Raw genomic sequence first — 20,377 nt, forward strand, 5'->3', positions numbered from 1 at the left:
CCCCTCCGTGCTGCGAGCGCTCCGAGCCCCGCGCTGACACGTCTTCACGGCCACCCCCAGCTCGTCTGTAAGCCCCCTTCCCCCTCCCTCCCCCCAGACCAGACGTTGCTGTTTAACGGGAGCCCGCGCTGCGCGCCTCGGCTGCAGCCACCCGGCCCCTGAGCCGCCTCACTGTCAGCCTGGAGCGTCCCCGGTTCCTCGGCTCGGCCCGTCCCCGTGCGGCGCATGGGCTGCTCCGAGCGTTCCCCTCCCCAAGCGCCGCGCTCTCGGGGCACGCTTCAGGGGCTCGAGGTTGTGAGCGCAGAGTCGTGTTCTCGGGCATGTGCCCACGCCTGTGCTCTGAACTCATAGCTTAATTTTTTAATTCTCTGCACTGTTTCCACAGTCGCGATGGGACTAGGCAGGGTTCGGGGTTACTTTGAGGATAGGGTGGGAGATGACACGAGTCCCTCCTGCACCTTTTGGGTGTCGGGTGTTTTGTGAGCGGTGAACAGAAACGCCGGCGGTACGAGCTGTCTCCCCTTTCATGTCGAAAGGGCGCATTTAGCAACTCGGGCGATGCCTGCATCTAGTGGGCTGACTAACTTGGCGTTGATAGCCCCAGCCGTGGGAAGGACAGCATAGGCGAGACTCGCCAGTGTTGGAGAAGGTCGGCTTATGAAACCTTCCCATGTCCGATACTGACAAGATGGTGGGAGACGTCTTGCTATGTTAGAAATGTAGACAGCGAGGGTGGAAGGGACCTCAGGAGGTCACATCTAGTCCAGCCCCCTGCTCCAAGCAGGACCAGCCCCAACTACATCATCTCAGACAAGGCTTTGTCAAGCCAGGTCTTAAAAACCTGCAAGGATGGAGACTCCACCACCTCTGTGGGCAGCCTGGTCCAGTGCTTCGTTATCTTGTCTCTATTGGCATTGAGGCCAGCTGGGAATCGGAGGCAGAGAGAAGCATCACAGGAAGTTCTGTTGGTTGACAGCCGTGCGGTCAGGAGAGGTTCAGCTTGGCAATTTCTGATTGAGTCCCTTAGTCCCAGGCTTGTCTATAGACATGGCTTGCTTCAAGCAGAACGAGATGCGCTCTCCGTTTCGCTGCTTGACATGACCTGAGGTACCCGGAATTGAAATGGGGTTCGAGGGTTGGGTCGGTTTCTCATGTGTTTACAGAATGACTTGGGATATTGAACCTTTGTTTGCCTATTGTCATCAATACAAGATTAAAGAAAAACAATCAAATATTTTTGCGGTAATAACATTTCAGCCTGGGGACTTAAGCAGCTGAAATGGATGGCGCATTTAAAGTTCCCCATTATCTCTCCTTTAAAAGGGCGGCATGTTCTGAAAGGAAAATTGGCAGACGAATCAATTTTTTGCGAAAATGATCGTGTATGGGTAAGACTGTTGTTACTAACAAGCATAGAAGTGGTTCTGTCTGTCCAAACCAGTCACTTAGTATTTCCAGTATTACCCTTATGTAAAGATCACCATATGTCTCCATAAAGTAGGGGCGGGCAATTATTTTGGGCAGAGGGCCACTTACTGAGTTTCAGCAAGCCATTGAGGACCGCACGACAGGCAGCCCAGGGCAGATTAATATTAATTTTCTAAATATTTTAGGGGGCCTGCGGGCCAGATAGAATGGCATCCGGCCCCCAGGCTGCATTTTGCTCACTCCTGCCATAAGGACTAATTGAACAAAATGGTTGTAGCAAAGAGTGGGTAACTTTATGTCAAAATTTTACCAGGTAAGACAGATGTACGTATATGTAGTGTCTTTGTATGTGGCTGCTCACGCTTAAGCTGATAATCTTGAGACTAGGTGCATGGCTGATAAACTGAAACAAAAAATGCTATAAAATTATTGCTTGTTCCAGGAAATTAAATTAGGTTTTCATTGCTAATACAGGTTTCCTGCAGTCTTTCCAACATTTCTGAAGTAGAAAATCTAAATTAGGGCTCTAAACATGAAATAGTTTTGATTTACTGAGCATTGAAATAATTTGCACTGAATATGACTAGCAGGCTACTTTAAAATACTCTCTGTGCTAAATTAAAGGCATAGGAGTGGAAGGAGTTCTGACTGAGAGTAGGTTGGGAGATGAATGAGGAGATATGCACATGCAATTAATGAATGTTAAAAGTTGGTTAATTGGGGGAGGGGGTTTATTGTCTTGTTATCTCTGTTACAAGAGCAATGGTAAATTGAAAGGGAATGGATTTTAAAGCTAAGAGGGAACTCCTTCCCCTCTCAAATGGGAACATATAAGTGCAGATTTTCATTTCTGAGTATCTTGCTGCTTCCTGTCAGATGTCTAACACTAGGTCATTCTTTTTCAGTTACAGTAGTAAATAGATCACTGGTCTAATTCAGCATGGAAGCTCCTTTGTGTCTATTAGAAAGTCCTTTCTAGTACCAAAACTAAACTAGTACCAAAACTGCCCTGCCCACCCCAGCTCTCAACCCTTTGAAAAAAAACCAACACCCCCCCCACCCCCGCACTCAGAAGCTGCTACAGCTGCCTTGGGGCTTCTCAAGGCTTGTGGCAGAGCCCCCCATGCAGCGCAGGTGAGTGCAGGCTTTTTTGGTTTTTTCTTCAAAGAGCCGGAGCCGGGACAGGTGAGGCAGCCATTGAGAGCAGGCAGGGAATGGGATGCCTGTGTGATTCGTCAGCAGCCGAACCTCCGAATCAGATTCAGCAGAATTGATTCGAACCACCAAATCGATTCGCTGTCCCCCGAATCGGCTATATCCGGAGTAAATACTAGCCACTTTGCACAGGCCTATTAGCTTTACAGTCTGGCAAAAATATCATTAGGTTTATAGGGTTAAAATTTGGTACAGAATTCTAGGCGACCTGCGTGTTCGGGGTTCTCCACTACTTGACTGGAGTGGTGTGTGGATAAATGTCTGACATATAACAATGGGCTGGGAAAAGTGAACACTAGTTTAAAGTGTAGAGAGTCTTAGGGTTTTGTTTAAACATTCTGTAGTTTGAGTTGTTGAATGAAAGAAACAAATCCAAACCTACCTGTGTTCCTTAAATGAAGCCTTAGGGATGTTAGCAGCGCTGGTAGTATTTCATGTTGGGTTTGGACTTCTGCTTTTCTGACTCTTACTAATTCCTTCTTTTAATTGAAGTAATTTAAAACCTCAAATTACTGTTGAACGTGTACTTCCTTAGCCAAATAATCGTGACTGTCTATCTTCTGGGTGAAAAGAGATGAGTTAAAAATAATTTGGTTATCCCAATCTCTCTCTCTCTTTTTTTTCCCTTTTAAATTTAGAGCAGGCATGCAGATGTGTTAAATCCGGTATTTCTGGATTTTTGGATGTTCTGGTAATATTCACTTTAGGTTATTAAGCTATGCCATTAACAACTGATCACCTCTTTCTGTCTCTCGCTTTTGCACAGTATCTTCAGTTGGGTAGTGAAAAGACCACAAAACTAATAGCATGTCTTTCCTGAAACATCCATCTGTAGTAGAATAACTGCAGGGGCCCCATCTGAGCCCAGCCGGCCCCTTGTCTCTATGAAAGCACGCTGTTGTAACTAAATCTAGTAATAGTGGTGTTCATTTTATATATTATATAGACAGAATGAGGGATGGGCAAGACCCGTGCCACAAGAAACTTGCAATATAAATGACCACCCCCAAAAATGAGTAGCAAAGTAAGGCAAATGGGGAATTAAAGGCTACACCTTTCCTTTCTTCTGAAAATGTCTTGTACAGTGGTTTATACTCATGAACACAGGGTGTCACAGCAAGAAATCTAGAGTGGTAAGATCTCTGTCTCTCTTTCTTCCCGGCTTTTAGGCAGAAGGTAGCGCAAAGTGGTATGTAAGTGGTTCAGAGAGGTACTTCTTATTTCTTCAGAGTGGCTTCTGCTTACATGTGTTCCTGAGATATCACTAACCATGCATGCTTCTCCATGATCATCAGGGTGGTGAATGTTTTCCACCTCATGTTGCACAAAGGAGGTGTGGTTTCCAATTGCTTTACTTCCTTTCTGTGATTAGGCTGTAAGTACAGCAACCTCCCTGCGTTTTAAGTCTGGTTTTGGCTAGGCTTCTAAGTACCTAAACTATATTTACAGTCAAAAGCAAGTAACTTAAGAGAATCTAATTTTAGGAAGTCTTATATGCTGCCTTTTTTCTTCCCATTGTGTTTAATGAAACCTCATAAGTCCCCTATCTGACCGGTTGGACAAATATAATTTCTACTGTTTTAAATAAGAATCCTCATTTACCTTCAAAAATACATGACTGTCTTGGAAGGGGTAGAAAATCCACAGGACGTATGCACAAAACTCCACTGGGAGTGTGCTCTGGTATGTTACTGTACACAAATGTATATTGAGCCAGTACCAGCGAGTAGTCCAACAGTATGCCATGGACAAAACTTAATTGTCTGTCCTGGTTACTAACGATCACTGTTAACTCAGGAGTTTACTGACATACATTAGGTTGAGAGACTCATGCAGCCAGTTGGTAACAAACTAGCTTAGGAAACTGTAGTATATTTGGGAATCAGAACTGGTGAACATACTGTTTAATAAGTCGGACGTAGTTACTTCGATGCATTCTGTTAACTATTTTTTCCCTAAATGTTGACCAGATTGTAAATTAGTGGAGAGACATTCTTAAAATCCCCTCTCCTCAATATTGCCTTCTCTTGAAAGCACTCAGCGCTGTCTTACATCTACTGTAGACAAGTATTTGAAAAGGACCATGCAAAATAGAAGTTATGTTATTATTACAGACAGTAATTAAGATTGTTCATGTTGACTGACAGACTACTAATACTTTTTTTAAATGTAAGTTGCTTGTAAGTTTAGTGCTTGGCCTCTGTCCAGAAGTGACTCTAATGGGAAAATGATGTTCAAATTTGTTGTAAGGTAGTTTGAATTAGCAGGGCTGAAAATATTCACTAATTTCAAAATACTGATTCTGCATACAAAACTGTAACAAACCTTAGGTTAGCTGTTCCTGTACTGTCAAATCCATTGGAAGGAGCGCAAAGCTCAGCTTATTGTGAGGGGCAGCTCTTTTTTGTGATTTGTAAGCAGATCTTGGAGTATTGCTACCTTCTTCAGCCCATCTGAATGTTGGATTAATTTAGGCTGTTTCTCCCCTTACAGCTGCTGTCCCAGAGTGTCACTCCAGTTTCCTTCCCCTCCCCACTCTGATGCTTTACTTCCTGCTCCTTGCCCTTGCCTGCTCTATAGTGTGCCATGCACCGAGGCTGCCCATGTCATTTGTGGCATGTGTGCTGTAGGCTGACCTCCCCTGTCATAAGGAAACATGTTTTGAGAAGTGACTATATTAATGCATGGTATGATTTCATCTCAGAGCTTTACACTGCACTACCATTTGTTTAAATACCTTTCTCATAAAATTGATAGCAAAGCATCTGAATCGTCAGTGTCACGGCAGAAAAGCTTTCTCTGAGTGGTGAGCCATCTCATCCTGCTGTAAAAATGACCAGACTCGCAACTGGTCCCCTTCAGTAGATGGTTTTGCTTTCAGCCCTTGGGGACTTTATTCTGGTCCAAGTGATATGCCCCGTCTTGGAAGGGGTCAGCCCTTCTGTGATGGTGCCCATATTCATATTTGGTCTCTGGAGTCAGACACAGGAGAAAGGGTCAGGTGCTTAGCAAAGTGGAGGTGGCAGGCGTTTTTAGAAATTAAGGCTACCTTGTTATTCATACTTAACAAGAAATCAAAGAGAATCCTTAAGCTTTGAACCACTCTAAGGGATTCTTTATGTCATCAGTTTGAGAGAGAACTGAACCTGGTCTTGAAAGAATTTCCTCTTGCCTCTTGTGTCGCTTTGTTGCTTGGAGTTGGTGTGAGCTACCGGCTTTTCATCCAAGAGTTTTAACTTGTTACAGGTGTCCTGCAGTCCTAGTTGATGTGACCCTTTGCTGTCCTTCAGAATGAGATGCAGGGGTAAACATCATCAGCATCCCTTAGCACAGGTTTAATTGACAGTCTCAGAACTCCTTGCAGGAGATCCGAAGTTCACAGAGGTTGAAGGCCTTGAGAGGTGAAGCCGGTACTTGGGACCGCTTGTGGCCTGCAGGAGGGGAACAATACAGGCACTGCTCCTGCTACATGTGGGAATATTATTAGTCTCTTACGGTCACTGCCCAGTTGTAGAGAGCAGTAAAAGCATTGACATTTCTACGATCGAGGACTTAAGAAGTGGTCATGTAGCGTAGGTAGACTTAATCCCCTGGTTGAAAGTCGGATGCATGGCATCCACAACGTCACTCACTATGCAGGCTCGGTGCTTTCTCGGGGCTGGCTGTGACTTCCTCATGGCTCCTGTTGCTAGGGGGAAGGCCTTGTTTTAGAGACGCAGTGTTGTATTTATATCAATGTGTGATCCTGATATGCTTCTGAAAAGCATGCATGTTTAGTAGATTCAGCCTTCAGCTGCATATATTTCAAGCTATTGTCAAAGTGCGTAAGGTTAGTGTGAGCAGCACTGGAATATGTGGGATTCTGTTGTGTCCCATGATTCCCTGCATTGTGAGCCCTGTTTGGCCCGTTGCCTGGAGGAGTGAAATGAATGGTCTAATTTGTTTGTGAAATCACTTGTTTTTTTTAAACCACTTTTCAAAAGCAGTTTTGCCTTTTTCTGCAGAAGACGAGGTTTTTTAAATTTATTAAATAGCAAACTGTCAGCAAGCAAGGTGCCTCGCTCAGCAAATATTTTCCCTAAGTAATTTGTAACTTCGTTATTATACATGTGAAATGAAGTGGTTGATGAAAGTTCTAAGACAAAAAGGTAGCAAATGAAATCTAGTATTTTAAAGAGCTTGATGAAATAGGTTCTTAACTGCCTGCTGGTGACTTATCTGTAGCAATCTTTTAACTCAAGCAGTGAAATGGCAGCAGCAGTACTGCATTAAAAGAGGAAGCTGTGATGCAGCTGTCTCTCAACAGGAAACTAAGACAGGATATGTAGTCAAATTTGACAGCTCAGCTTCCTGGCTAAAGATGTGTATGTTTTTAACCTAAAAACAAGACGTTTAAACTTAAACATACGAGTCCGCAAAAAGATGGATTTCAGCCGACTTAAGGAGAGTAGAAATGGTAGGCGTGGTGCCATGGGAGGACGGGCAGAAGGAAGAAAGTGCCCAGGGAAGCTTCAAAAGAGCACAGGATTGGAAGCCCAACAAAAAGCTCATCTGACATGATGGAAAGGCAAGAAGAGCGGCAAGAGACCAATGTGGCTGCACAAAGAGCTTCTAGGATGCCTTGAATGCATAAGAAAAGCATACAAGCTACAGAAAGATGGGTGACTCACCCAGGAAGCATACCAGCAAATGGCAAGAACTTGCAGAGACAAAATCAGGAAGGCAAAGATAAAAAGCGAACTTTACCCGGCAAGGCAAGTTAAGGACAACAAGAAGCTCTGTAAATATCTTGGCTAGAAAAGAACAACCAGGGAAGCTGTGGGCTCAATATACAGAACGTGCAAAGAGAGCAGAGCTGTTCAACAGCTACTATGCCCCAGTCTTCACAGAGTAGGATGCAACCAGACAGCTAAAAGGATTATTTTGTTAGGGAAGGGGACACGCTGAGAAATGTGCTAACAGAAGTAACGGTCAGAGTTTTTGAGGATTTGAATGAATTTAGGTTTGCGGGGCCTGATGAACTTCATCCTAGGGTACTGAAGGAGTTGGCAGAGGAGATCTGAGCCCTTGGCAATCATATTTTACAAAGTTGTGGCAAAAGAGAGGGCTGGGGAGCTATAGACCAGTTAGCCTCACCTCTGTGCCCAGGTAGTTGCTGGAGCATATCCTAAGGAAGTCCCTCTGCAAGCATCTAGAGAAGGAAAGGGTGATCAAAGAGCAGTCAGCATGTGGGGCAAACTTGATCGTCTTCTTTGACATGATAACTAGTTGGGTGGATAAAGGGAGTGCTATGGATATAGTGTATCCAGATTTTGGCAGGCCTTTTGACAAAGTTCCACATGACCATCACTTAAATAGGAGACATATGGGTTAGACAAACCTGCTACAAGGAGGATAGAGACAGGTAGGTAAATAGCCATGAGCAAAAGATAAAACAGCGCAGCTGTTTGAGCACTTGTGGCATTCGGGACAGGTCCCAGAGGACTGGAAAAGGGCCAGTGTGGTCCCTATCTTTAAGAAGGGGAGGAAGGAGGACCCAGGTAATTATAGGCCTGTTAGCCTCACCTCTGTTCTCGGCAAAACCTTAGAAAAAATCGTAAAGGATCACATTTGCAGGGGACCAGTGGGTAACACAATGGTGAGGGGCAACCAGCATGGGTTTATAGCAGGCAGATCCTGCCTGACTAACCTGGTCTCTCTTTATGACCAGGTCACATAGTGCTTAGATGCAGGGGAGGAAGTAGATATCATGTACCTGGATTTTAAAAAGAATTTTGACACTGTCACACCCAATTCTTACGAGTAAACTGAGTAGCTGTGATATGGATTTTTTTCACAGGTGGGTGAAAAACTGGCTTATGGGGTGTACCCAGAGAGTGGTGGTGGATGGGGCGGTTTCTCCCTGGAGGCATGTGGGCAGTGGTGTCTCCCAAGGCTCTGTCCTTGGACCAGTACTGTTTAATATCTTCATCAACGATTTGGATGAAGGTGTTGAAAGCACCTTGTCCAAATGTGCAGATGACACTAAACTATGGGGCATAGTAAGCACACTGGAAGGCAGGGAGCGAATTCAGGCAGATTTGGACAGACTGGGGAAGTGGGCAAATCAGAATAGGATGCAGTTCAACAAGGATAAATGCAAGGTGCTGTACCTGGGGAGAGAATCTCCAACACACCTACAGACTGGGGCGGGGGGGAGGCAGTCTGAGAACCACAACAGTGGAAAGAGAGTCCTGGTTGATGCCTCATCGCACTGGGGACTCATGTTCATTTTTGCCATAAGCAAGGCTAACTGCACTCTTTCTTGCATCAGCAGGAGCATCTTGAGCAGGGCTGGGGAAGTGATAATTCCCTTCCATGTGGCGTGGGTGAGGCTACAGATGGAGTACTGCATCCAGTTTTGGGCGCAGCGCTTCTAGAGGGATGTGGATAACTGAGAGGGTTCTGAGAGGGGCTACTCATATGGTTGAGGGCCTGCAGGTAAGACCCTAAGAAGACAGACTGAGGGATCTGAATCTCTTCAGCCTCCACAAGAGAAGGCTGAGAGGCAATCTTGTGGCTGCGTACAAACTCATCGGGGGGCCAGCAGGGAATAGGGAACACTCTGTTTGCCAGGGTGCCTCACAGGGTTACCAGAAATAATGGCCACAAACTGAAGAAAACAGATTTAGATTGGACATAAGGAAGAAACTGTTTGCAGTAAGGGTTGCCAAAATGTGGAATGGGCTCCCAAGGGAGGTGGTCAAGAGGAGATTTAGACAGGGATCTGTCTGGGGTTACCTAACCCCAGCGTTCTTTCCTGCCTGGTGCAGGGGGTTGGACCTGATGCTCTACCAGGTTATCTAGCTATCTATCTAGCATTTGTGCTAGCAATCTTTATTTTAACAGTCCATAAGCACTTAACGTCAATGTTGTATGAAATCAACATCAGGTGGCCATATTAGTGGCTGTGGTTGGAGAAATTAATTTCATTTTTAGAAGTATTAATTGCTTTCTGAGTGGAAAGGAGAGGCAGGTTTCAGATGAGACTATTGATTACACTTAGTCTCTTTTTAAAATAGTGATAAAAAATGAAATTACCTCTTGTTCTTTCATCAAAAGATGATGATGTTGATGTATAGTACAGATTGGGGGACTGCGATTGTGAAGGATTTATGTAGGCATGGTAGATAGAGTAAAGGGCTGCACTTAGGTGAAAAGAGCTGTATAAATGGCAGTGTCATCAGTACAGGAAATAGCAGATACTGCTTTAGGTCATGGTGGTAAGATACTTTCTCAGTAAGATTTAAAGTTGTTTTAGTTGTTGCTGACCCATGACTGAGGCACAGGAGAAACGACTGCGATAGGTATTGAAGGTACTACTTTTTAACTGCTGTTGAGAATTATTTTTTCTGAAAACTGAGATCTTTCTCCAACAACTGCTGCAGAAGTATGCAGTTGTTTTCAAAGGCAAAGGGAAAATGGCTTGTTCCACCTTGTTAACAATTATCTTGCTTTGAAATGTTGACCAGAGCATAACATTTCAATGGGTGCCTTTAGCTAGAAATGGTTTGTTTAGACATGCATTCTCTGTTCATCCTGCTTGGACTTTATACAGAAAAGGGTTTAACTAAAACGCTTCTTGTGCATCCTGAGAATAACTGCTGAATTTTTATAGGGCATAATTTTGAGAAGCAGTTAGTTAAATATATTTTTAAAAAGGTTTACTGTACTTTTGAAAAGTGACTAGTGCCAAGTGTCCCCCATCCCCCTGCCCCAGTTTGAACTATAGTTGTGTCCTCATCTATTTACTGTAGTGACGTGGAACTGAGAGATCGAGCGACTTGTGCCGTGTGATAGAGTTAGAGCTTGGACGTGAGTCTCCAAGTGCTCGTCAGTGCTTTGGCAACAAGACACTTGCAATGGCATGTAGGTGGAGTGGCATCCAGGTAATAGTGAAATCAGTGGGAGTTTTAGCACTGACTTCACTGGGGTTAGCCTAGCCCAGGATGTGAGGCTTGTGCCATTTAGACTAAGTGTGTTGAGTCACTGGAATGTATAAAGCCAGTGGCTTCTCATGAATTTTGTGATCTCTCTAGGGAACATGACTTCTGGGGAATGTAATCCCTATGGAATTTCAGCTGCACAGTATTTCCCACCGACCCTGGGAAATTCAGGTTGTTACTTAACATTCAAGATGAGCTATTCTTAAGTGCAGTTTTTAAAATCTTGTTAGCTCAGTAGTCCAGCTAGGTGAGTTGGTCGGGCATTAATGTGCATACCATAAAAAAGCTACATTCATATTCAGAACTCGTGCTTCTATTGTTTGTACACTTGCTTGTCTTAAGTATTTTTCCATTAAGACTCCTTGGAAAATGCACCGAAAGGGTTAAGCAATTCACTGAATGTTTTTATTTTTAATCTAGTACTTACTTTCTTATACTTGTTTAATACAGGACACCCGGGTACACAGTCATGCAATATTAAGTTGAAAAAACCTTGTCTTTAGCACTCTGCAAAAAACTGTAACAAAGACTGCAACTGGAATTGGTATCTAACCCTATACACCGGTAGTAGTTGTTTTCTTAATAGACATGCTAGGAATTACAGCAGTTAACTTCCTTCTTGCGGATTCTCAGCGGTGCTGCCAAGCTGGGGATGACATGGATGAGGGAGAGGAGCAGGAGGAAACGCAGTATGCTTGGATTTATGAGAGTGTTTGGCTTGTCTTTTGGTAGATAAGCTTAACTTGCAGTTTGATCAGTAGCAATTAGATGGTAAAATAAGTAGCTAAACAGTGGATATAAAACTACTTCAGAAAAGAGTAATTGCCTACCTTGCTGAGAGATGATTTTGTTTAACTGTGGAAGGCCAAGTGCTCTAAGCCTTTTGGATATTGTGGGATATACGTCTAATGAATAAATCTTACTAACAGTACACTTCAGTTAAGTTGCCTCAACTCTGACCTGGAGTGAATGGAGAGTTGAAGTTGGAACATTTCTGACACATTTACACCTGCAGGATTCTGTAGCAATACAACATTTGCACTGTAACAGCGTGTATCAGTGTCCTTTGATAAGGATGCAGTTGTTATCTGTCCATACCAGGGGTTCCCAGAGCTTTGGCCCTGAAGGTCCATTTCAGAGGGACCTGCACTTTGGGAGCCCTGGTCTATGCTGTTTGCTTGTTTTTCTTCTGACCGGATTGAGGCGTGCATGAAGTTTGAAGAATAAATTGGTTATCTTGACTGCTAGAAGGCTACAGCATTTGAAGCTAGTTATGTTTTAATTAAAATTGGGGTAATAATTATACATAATGCTTTCCAGTAAGAAAGAAAGCAAGCAAGGATCTTAATCTCTCTTTTTTTGTAATCCCTTAGGTTCTTATTGGCCTGGATAGACTAACCAACTCCAGCTATGCAGACAATTAAGTGTGTGGTCGTGGGTGATGGTGCTGTTGGTAAAACATGTCTCTTAATTTCTTATACAACAAACAAATTTCCATCGGAATATGTACCAACGGTGAGTATAAAGGACTCTTTCTAATTGTGTTTTGGGTATGGGGAAGGAAAAATTCTGGGTAGTTAGCTTGATCATCTACCTTTTATTTTGTGTCCTACCAGACCTTTTATGAGTAGCTTCTTTTTCCTTCCATTTCTGCTTGAAACTAGTATCTGCCATCTCCTGGAAAACGTGAACAAACTTAGCTTAGGGTGTATTTTGCTTTTACTCTTTCTGTGCATTTCTGAGAGAGACCGTTTTGATAACTTGTCTGTTTCTGTTGGCTGGCCATCTCTCCAAACCTGAGCGTCTGTTGACAACCAGTTGGGTTCTGTGAGTAAGACTCCAAACTGTTTCCCCTTTTTTAAGTGGGAATGAGCAGCAGGAGCCTGTGGGCTGAAAACATGATGGCTTAAAAGTTGTCTCTTCCCATTCCCAGATTGGAGTGTTCTTGAAATGGTGCCTTTGGGAATGCTGCCCACCCAGATCTTCCTGGACAGCTGTCAGTGGACAGACTAGAGCATCAACTGCTCTTCTAACAGATCATGTTCTAAGCTTGACTAGTTTGGTCTATACACTGTTGTGTCTCTGCATTACCAGCATAGGGTTAAGTTTTAGAGCCTTAGGGCTTGTTCATAAAGGGCCAGTCAAAGAAGTGACTGGCCAGGAAACGGGAGATATTTTTTTGAAGCCGCACAGTAGTAGCATAACAAGCTGAGCTGGTACCTGGGGCAAATCCTGTGAGGGGTAGGGAGGGTAAGTCGTCTTGCCTAGGTGGGAACTCTAAGGAATATGGGATGAGCCACTGCTGTGGTGTGTGCTCTGTCTGCCTCAGCTCTGTTATTCTTAAAGTAACAGCAGCTGGAAAGTGTTTTGGAGTTCCTGGCATAGCAATTCTTTGGGGACACAGACTCTCTGGGGTGGGGGTGATTGTGGCACCCCTCCTACCTTGGCACTTGAGGTGAGTGCCCCTCTTGCCCACCCTTAGTTACAGTACTGCCTCAGAGGTACCTGTCTTGGCACCTCTTCAGTTTTATTCACTGTGTCTCTAGCTGGAGAAAATTCAAAGAGCACATAAGCTTCTGAAGCTGTACTGAGCAGTAAAAAAGGCAGGCACCCTAAGCCTCTGGGCCTTCAAAACCTTAAGGATTTCTGGGACTAGGGGTGCAGGTTTATAACACGTAAAGTGTCAGCGAGTTGCACTGGGAATCTTGTTCACCAGCCTCTTCTCCTCCTTGTGCCTTTTTTACATTGCACACATGTAAGACCTGCATTTAGAATGGTATCCAATAACTAAATTCATCTGTCAAAATAACAGCAAGAGGCACTAAAATTGAAGTTTCCCGATTAGCACTGTCAACTGAAGCCCGATTTCAAAACAGGACTCTTACTTGAAGGAGTGAGAGACTGGTTCCAAGGTGACCTGTAGCATCTAGAGCAGATACAGGCAAACTGGAAAAGAATGGAAAGTTAAACTGAACTGGACTGAGCTTCAAAGCTATCTCCATTTTATTAATCTCAAGACCTGCTATTTGATGAGAGATTTTTCAAGACTTAAACTTGTGACACAGTCCTGCTAATACCCCACCTTTCTGTAGTAATTTTCTGTATTCTATTTTTGGATGGGGGTGTGCATTCACTGTATTTTCTTTGCATACCATGCACCCCTGAATAAGACTCACTTTGTTTCAGGAAGGCAGAATGAAGGAATAAAGATTTTCCACCCTTCTCCCCACACTGAGTCACGGCTAAATCCTGACCGGTGCTCTTCAGGCAAAAGCTGCAGTTTTAACCCTCTCACAGCTGCCAGTCTCTCCCTTCTGTAGACCCCTGGCTCATCTGAGCAAGGATCAGTGTGATACTTGTTTCAGAGTTTGGCCCTGCTGGTATTAAGCTGGTGAAAACCTGTATTCTTTCCGATGAAGGATGTGTGTTTTTTGAAGGGCAGCTCTAGAGTTTGAGAGCCTTCCTATAGATAATAGATTTTGACATAATAAAAGTTTTCCTTAAAGAACAAATAGTATTGGACAGCTCATTTCTTGGTTTGGCTTCATTCCTGTACATGCCTCAAAACGCTTTCTTGATGACAATGTCACGTTGATGCTCTGTATCATTTAACTGAACCTTAAATAAATTGTGTACACTTCCACCTATCCTACGTGGATGTTAAAATAGCTCAGGTGGTAGCAGTCCAGGAATAATTTAAGAAATTACCTTCACTCCCCTAACTCTGTCTACAGGAAATCCTAGATGCTCTGAAGGGATGAAGCCCACAGTCTCCGAAACTTGTAGGGAGGCACGCTACACTGCACTGTTCTGGAAGACCCAGTGTTCATTTAGACTCTCAAATCCTCTCTCCCTTCCCCTTGCCCCTCTGTTGTTGTAGATAACGGTAAATAACACATTTAATTTTGAATGAAGCTAAAAGTTCTTAACTTTTTTCCTTTCAGGTCAAATGAAAGGTTTTAATTTTGAGATGAGACTTGAAATGTGTGGGGTGTCTTTCGCTCACTTTGTTTGTCTTAAGGGTTATTTTTGCTGCCCTCTTACTCCTGCCCCTTGCGTTAAAGTGAAATCGGGTTCTCTATTCTCATTTGATTTCCAGATCTGTAACGTGAACCAGCCTTGATAAGATCTTGAAAGCCTTACTTCTAAGGCATTACCCAAATTGGAACAAATTTTCAATATAATTTTCAATTATAATTTGTCTTCATATTGGATTCTCTAGAATTCTTCACATTCCATGTGTTGACTAGACTATTGCAGGCTTCAGGGACCTTTATGTAAACGGGTATCTGGAAAGTATGCCAGTAGCCTGCTTTAATAATCCTGGCACGAATTGAGGGGGTCTGACAAAGTAAGTAGGATGATCAGTGTTGGACAGAAATGACTTCCCCTTGCTCTGAAAACTAATTTAAATGTTCCCCCCCTTCTCCTTTAGGTGTTTGATAACTATGCTGTTACAGTGATGATTGGTGGGGAGCCATACACCCTAGGCCTGTTTGATACAGCAGGTGAGAAGTTTCATCTTTCAGTAATCGCACCGCATTACGACATTCAGTTATCGCACCGCATTACGACATTCAGTTGTGTGAATTTGGGCTACTAATTACACAAGCTGTGTGTTGGTCAGTTCCTTGTAGAGGGAAAAATCTAATAGTGCTCATAATACAGTTCTCAGTGACACACTTTGTTTAGTAACTGCTTTCCCAGCCTTTTTTTTTTTTTGAAGTGGTCTTCAGAAGTTTCCCTTTTCTTCCCCATTAACCACCCCCTGGCCCCGCCCCCATACATTTGCACCTGCATGCATGCGTGGCCCCACACACACACAGGGCAGGGGGCTGTATTCTCTCTGGTGGATGTTTGACGAGGTTCTAAACGGTGTCTAGACTGTTTACCAAACGAATGCCAAATGCTTTTTGTCCTTGCTTTTTGGTGGCTCTCTGGGGACTTGCCTAGATTAAGTGGGTGTAGGGGAGTGGGTCTTATTTGTATATAAGAATGGAATTTGGCCACTAAAAAAAAATTCAGTCTTTTTTTTTTAAGTCCCATCTACGTACTTTTAAAACAGGTTTTTTTTAAAGAAGATAATAGTCTTATGATCTCACTTTAGGTTAGGCAAATCTTGGGAGGACTAGAGGAAAGTTATTTTGGTTTGTAAATAGATATTGAGCTGTGAGGAATTACTAAGTTTTAAATCAACAGTTTAGCCAGTGAAACCCAAAACAAATTTCAGGTCACAATCGTAGGTTGATCCAGGATTTTGAACAGGAGCTGCTGGGATAGCAGTAGTGGTAGGAGGCTCTCGCTCCCTGTGCTGGCTCCTAGACTAACAAGGAACATCAGGAAGAATTGGGCAGGGAGGGGGAACCTGCCTGCCACTGTCCATGACTGAGCCTGGCTCCCCTGCACAGCCAGTCCCCATAGTCCCATCTGGAGTGTGGCAGGAGTGGCTCTGGGGCTCCGTGCACCCAAGTCAGATGAGGACAGCAGCAACGGTGGGCAGGTTTCCTGCATCAAGGGGTGGGGGGAGGTGGTAGGGGGAAAACAGGACAGGAGGGGATGTGCCACTGAGCTCGGAGGGGAGAAGGAGGGATTCAGAGCAGTGGGGACTCTCTTAAGTTACTGCACCACTAGCAACTCTGGAGGAGAAATGAGTTCTCTATGCATTTAGGTTGGTTTAAGGGAAAGGCATGTTGCAGTCTGTTAATGCTACAAACATTGTAAGATTAATCTGTGGATATCTTGAGGGATGAGTAATGTGATAGACTTGGAGTTGTTGAAATTGGTATAGAAAATACTTCCTCTGAGACTTTAAATAGTTTTGTTTTAAGAACTTTGATGTCCTTGTTTGAACTCCTACATGTTTCAGTTCTCAGTAGGCCTTTGGAGACCCCTCTCTTTTTTTTGCCATTAAGTATAGTTCCACGTTGGTTGACTGATGAATATATTTGCTGTTTAGGGATAACCAGGTGCTTTCATCTACTTCAGAATCTGTGAGTGCAGTAACTTTTCAGACTAAATAAGTTCTTTAAGTCTTCTACTTGCATAGTTAAAAAAAATTCTTAAAACATCAGACATGTAAGCTTGCCTTCTAGGAGTCAGAATATTTTTGCAGTGATGGATCCTGATTTTCAATGGCCCTTCATCTCATTAAGTCAGTACGCACTAGTCAATACAGTCGCACAGTCAGCACCTGTCACTTGTGCAGGAATAATTACAGGCTTTGGCTAGTTCTAGGCTGACAGTTGTAATGGTTTATTTAGAACTAGACAGTTTCCTCTTATGGGAGGGAGTTCATCCATAATAGCAGGAAGCAGAATTAGGAGAAACTAACTCTTGTTGTCAACTGTGACCATCATTCAAGCAAGCACTGCTTATATTGTGACTTCTAGCAAAGTGTGATGGAAAACATTTGACATGAAGATTTCCTTCCTCTTGTTAGGCTCTGATAGCATCTCTAATGACAGAGCTACCTGTAGGCCTTGCCCCTGCCCTACCAACCAACAGGAGCTTTTTGTGAGAATAAGTCTCTTGAACTTATAAGATGAGATCTTTGAATTGGCTACCTGTGAATAAAGCAGTTGACTTGTAAGTGCTCCTTGACTGTCAAGGGTTGATTATAAAAATAAAAGTAGTGAATGAAGTTGGAGGAAGCATCCAGCTTCTGCATTTACAGACCCTGTGGTCACAGTCTACCACGATTGCCCTGCAGCGAGGGGACCACAGTCATGAAAGAGAGAATCTTGCATGCTTTCTTTGGAGTACTCTTTACCCCAGCCCTTCTTTGGGCTTCTTTTAGGTGGTGCTGTCATCGGATATAGATCCAATAAAGGGAGTCCTAACTACTCCTCCTATAGTCTCTGTTACAGTATTCTCCTCTTGCATAGTCTTTCCGTTTTCTAATTATAAAGATATTCATTCTGCACCTTATGACAAGTGCAGCTTTAAGACATTCATGGTATGAGTACTCTTCACGCTGCTTTTTTCAGTCTCTCTTTTAGACTGCCCTGGATGTTAGAAGTGTGCATTAGTCACAGGGATTTTTGCTAAATGTTTTCCAGGATGCTATTGCCTGTTACCAAAAAAAAAAAAAAAAAATCTTGTGTTGTTCCAGTTAGGCAATTCTGGCAGAGGGAAATGTTATGTAGTTGAGGCCATTTATTATCGATACTTTTGTGGATAGTATGTGCAGTGTTGATGATGATGGTATTTTATCATCCTACCCCCCATGTTCTGCTTGCATCATTCCAAGGACAAAATCAAGATTGTTTTGCTGACATGCGTTACATGGAATGGGGGCAGACGATTTTTGTTCATCTGTCACGTATTTGAAAACTAAGTGTATATATGGGGCTTCTTTAACATTTGCATTTGTGGTGGCTGTATTTGTTTAATGGTTGGTTACTTAGTATGGGGTCTCTCTAGTGGAATACTGACTGGTTATGTAAGTCCTTACAGATGCAAATAGGGTACATTGTTGTCTGACTGAAAAGCTATCATCCTGGAGCAGCTTTTGAAGGATTCCCCTTCTAACACTGTGCCTGTTCGGTTTTTTTTTCCTTTCTAGGACAAGAAGATTATGATAGATTACGACCCCTCAGCTATCCACAGACAGATGTGTTTCTGGTCTGTTTTTCAGTGGTTTCTCCCTCTTCATTTGAAAATGTGAAAGAAAAGGTTAGTTGCACATATTTGCCCCAAATGGGGCTAGTACGCAGCTTTGGCAATAACCGTGAAATCACGTCGGGTATTAACATTATAACCAATATGTTCTTTGTCTCCTTTAGTGGGTACCTGAAATTACTCATCATTGTCCAAAGACTCCTTTCCTGCTTGTTGGGACCCAGATTGATCTCAGAGATGATCCCTCAACAATTGAGAAACTTGCCAAGAACAAGCAGAAGCCTATAACTCCAGAGACTGCTGAAAAGTTGGCCCGGGACCTGAAAGCTGTCAAATATGTGGAGTGTTCTGCACTCACGCAGGTGAGAACTGTCCTCTAAATAGCTTTGCCTGTCTGTGTTTACAACTTTTTTTTCTTTTCACAGCCATGGAGAACAGCTAATTATAGAAGACAGCTCTTACCTCTTTAACGTGGTGGTATTGACACAATATGACCAGACAGATTTTCAGAAATGAGGGGTTAGATGTGGCATAAAGGGAAGTGCTAGCACAGGGAGTCAGCCCAGACATATGGTGACTAAGACTGTAGGGGTAGCTGAGGTATTGCCTACCGCTGTTCAGTGTTGGCAGATCTGTAGTTTCATTGCCTAATTAGGAAAAGGAGGATCTGAGCAGTGAGAGAGAGTGCAGCTCACCAGTGGGAAGAGTAGTCAAAGTGGAGGCATGTTTAAAGGTGAACGTATGCCCTTTTAAAAGGGCTAAATTAACACTTTGAAGGACTAGGAACCTTAGTTTGAAAGTCTACTTCCCTTTCCGTGTATTTTACGGAGCAGCATTCCTGCATCTTCCCTACAGAAGTGTTTAATTATCACAACATGATAGAATGGCAACTCTTAGGACAAGAGTTCTTCATAGCCATGGACACGATGATTAGCTATTCATATTGGTGGGGGGCTGTCTAAGTTTTTTGGATTCTGCAGAGACCTGCCTACTTCTTGTATGTCTCATATAAACCAGTTCCGTAAGCTTAGCTTAGTTGCATCTTGGTGTTTTTGGTGGCAATGTTCAGAGTACTTGCATTCACAGTATTGTGATAGAGACCATAGTCCACGGGACTAACCCCTGCTCAGAGGATGACTTAACTATGCTTCCTGTTGTACCTCTCTCAGTTGGCAATTTGAAAGCTATTCACATTTTAGATATAATTTTCCTAGGTGATGGTTAGCATTGGGACCAGAACTATGCTGGTTACAGTTACCTAAATCTTGTGGTAAACCAGATTCTACCACGTGCTACCTGGACAGCATACAGAGTGTATTTCTGGTCCTTTTGACCCCTCTTCCCCCCAGAACAATCTATTACTTTTATTTTATCTTGAATAGATGTAGACAAATTTTACATGGCAGTACTGACAATTCCTAGAGTAAGAACATGCATGTTAAAAGCCATTCTCTGTCAGTTTTTTACATGTTAAAACAGAGGAGAAACACAATAAATCTTTTTACAGGGGAAGAGGACTTCTTTATTTCTCAGTGTCCTCTCTTTCTTTTGACTACTATGTCTAAAATGTATAGATTTGTAAGAAAGCAAGCTAATTATGTTGGAGCTTTTTTTCACAGACTCCTTCCAAGATTCTGGTAGGACAGCTCTTTGCCCTTGGATCTCCAGAAAGCACAGTTCTGTATGATAGAGCTGACAGGTGTCTAATCTGGGAGACTCCACAGCATGACCAGTAGGTTCGCTGGTAATCCTGCCTACCCAGTGAAGTTTAAAAAATTGACTAGTGAGAGTCAGTGTTTCTTAATGACTACAGCTTTAGGCTGGGATTTGAAGGTCTTGGTTTCATTCGGTCTGACATGTCCCTTGAGGGGTGATCTTGGGCAGATTACTTCACCTCTTTGCCTTCATTTTCCCCATCTTGAGATAAAGATGCTGACACATTTTAATAAAGTGTTTTGAGATATCTAGGTGAAGAAAAGTTTTATATAAGTTTAAGAACTGTATTTTGAGAGAGATTTGGAAACCTCCTCTGTGCCATTTTGCAGCTGAACTATTTGCATACAGTTAGACTCATCAAGTGTTAATAAACACTAGTGGCTTTCTGTAGGACTTTGGGGGGGGGGGGGAAA

At 43.2% G+C, this 20,377-nt stretch overlaps 1 protein-coding gene across 3 annotated transcripts in view; it reads left to right on the forward strand.

Annotated features, from left to right (window-relative positions):
• CDC42 (cell division cycle 42) overlaps positions 1-20,377 on the forward strand; it is a 27,297-nt gene that overhangs the window by 562 nt on the left and 6,358 nt on the right. For all 3 annotated transcript variants that reach the window (XM_019512031.1, XM_019512033.1, XM_019512032.1), the window contains exons 2-5: positions 12,002-12,143; positions 15,064-15,136; positions 18,193-18,302; positions 18,413-18,610. In XM_019512031.1, the coding sequence (XP_019367576.1) occupies positions 12,039-12,143; positions 15,064-15,136; positions 18,193-18,302; positions 18,413-18,610 (486 nt within the window). In that variant the 5' untranslated portion in view covers positions 12,002-12,038. The remainder of the gene's footprint in view (positions 1-12,001; positions 12,144-15,063; positions 15,137-18,192; positions 18,303-18,412; positions 18,611-20,377) is intronic.

This window comes from Gavialis gangeticus, unplaced genomic scaffold (genome assembly GCF_001723915.1).
Source record: "Gavialis gangeticus isolate Ggan-Ray unplaced genomic scaffold, GavGan_comp1, whole genome shotgun sequence".
Classification (NCBI taxonomy): domain Eukaryota; kingdom Metazoa; phylum Chordata; order Crocodylia; family Gavialidae; genus Gavialis; species Gavialis gangeticus.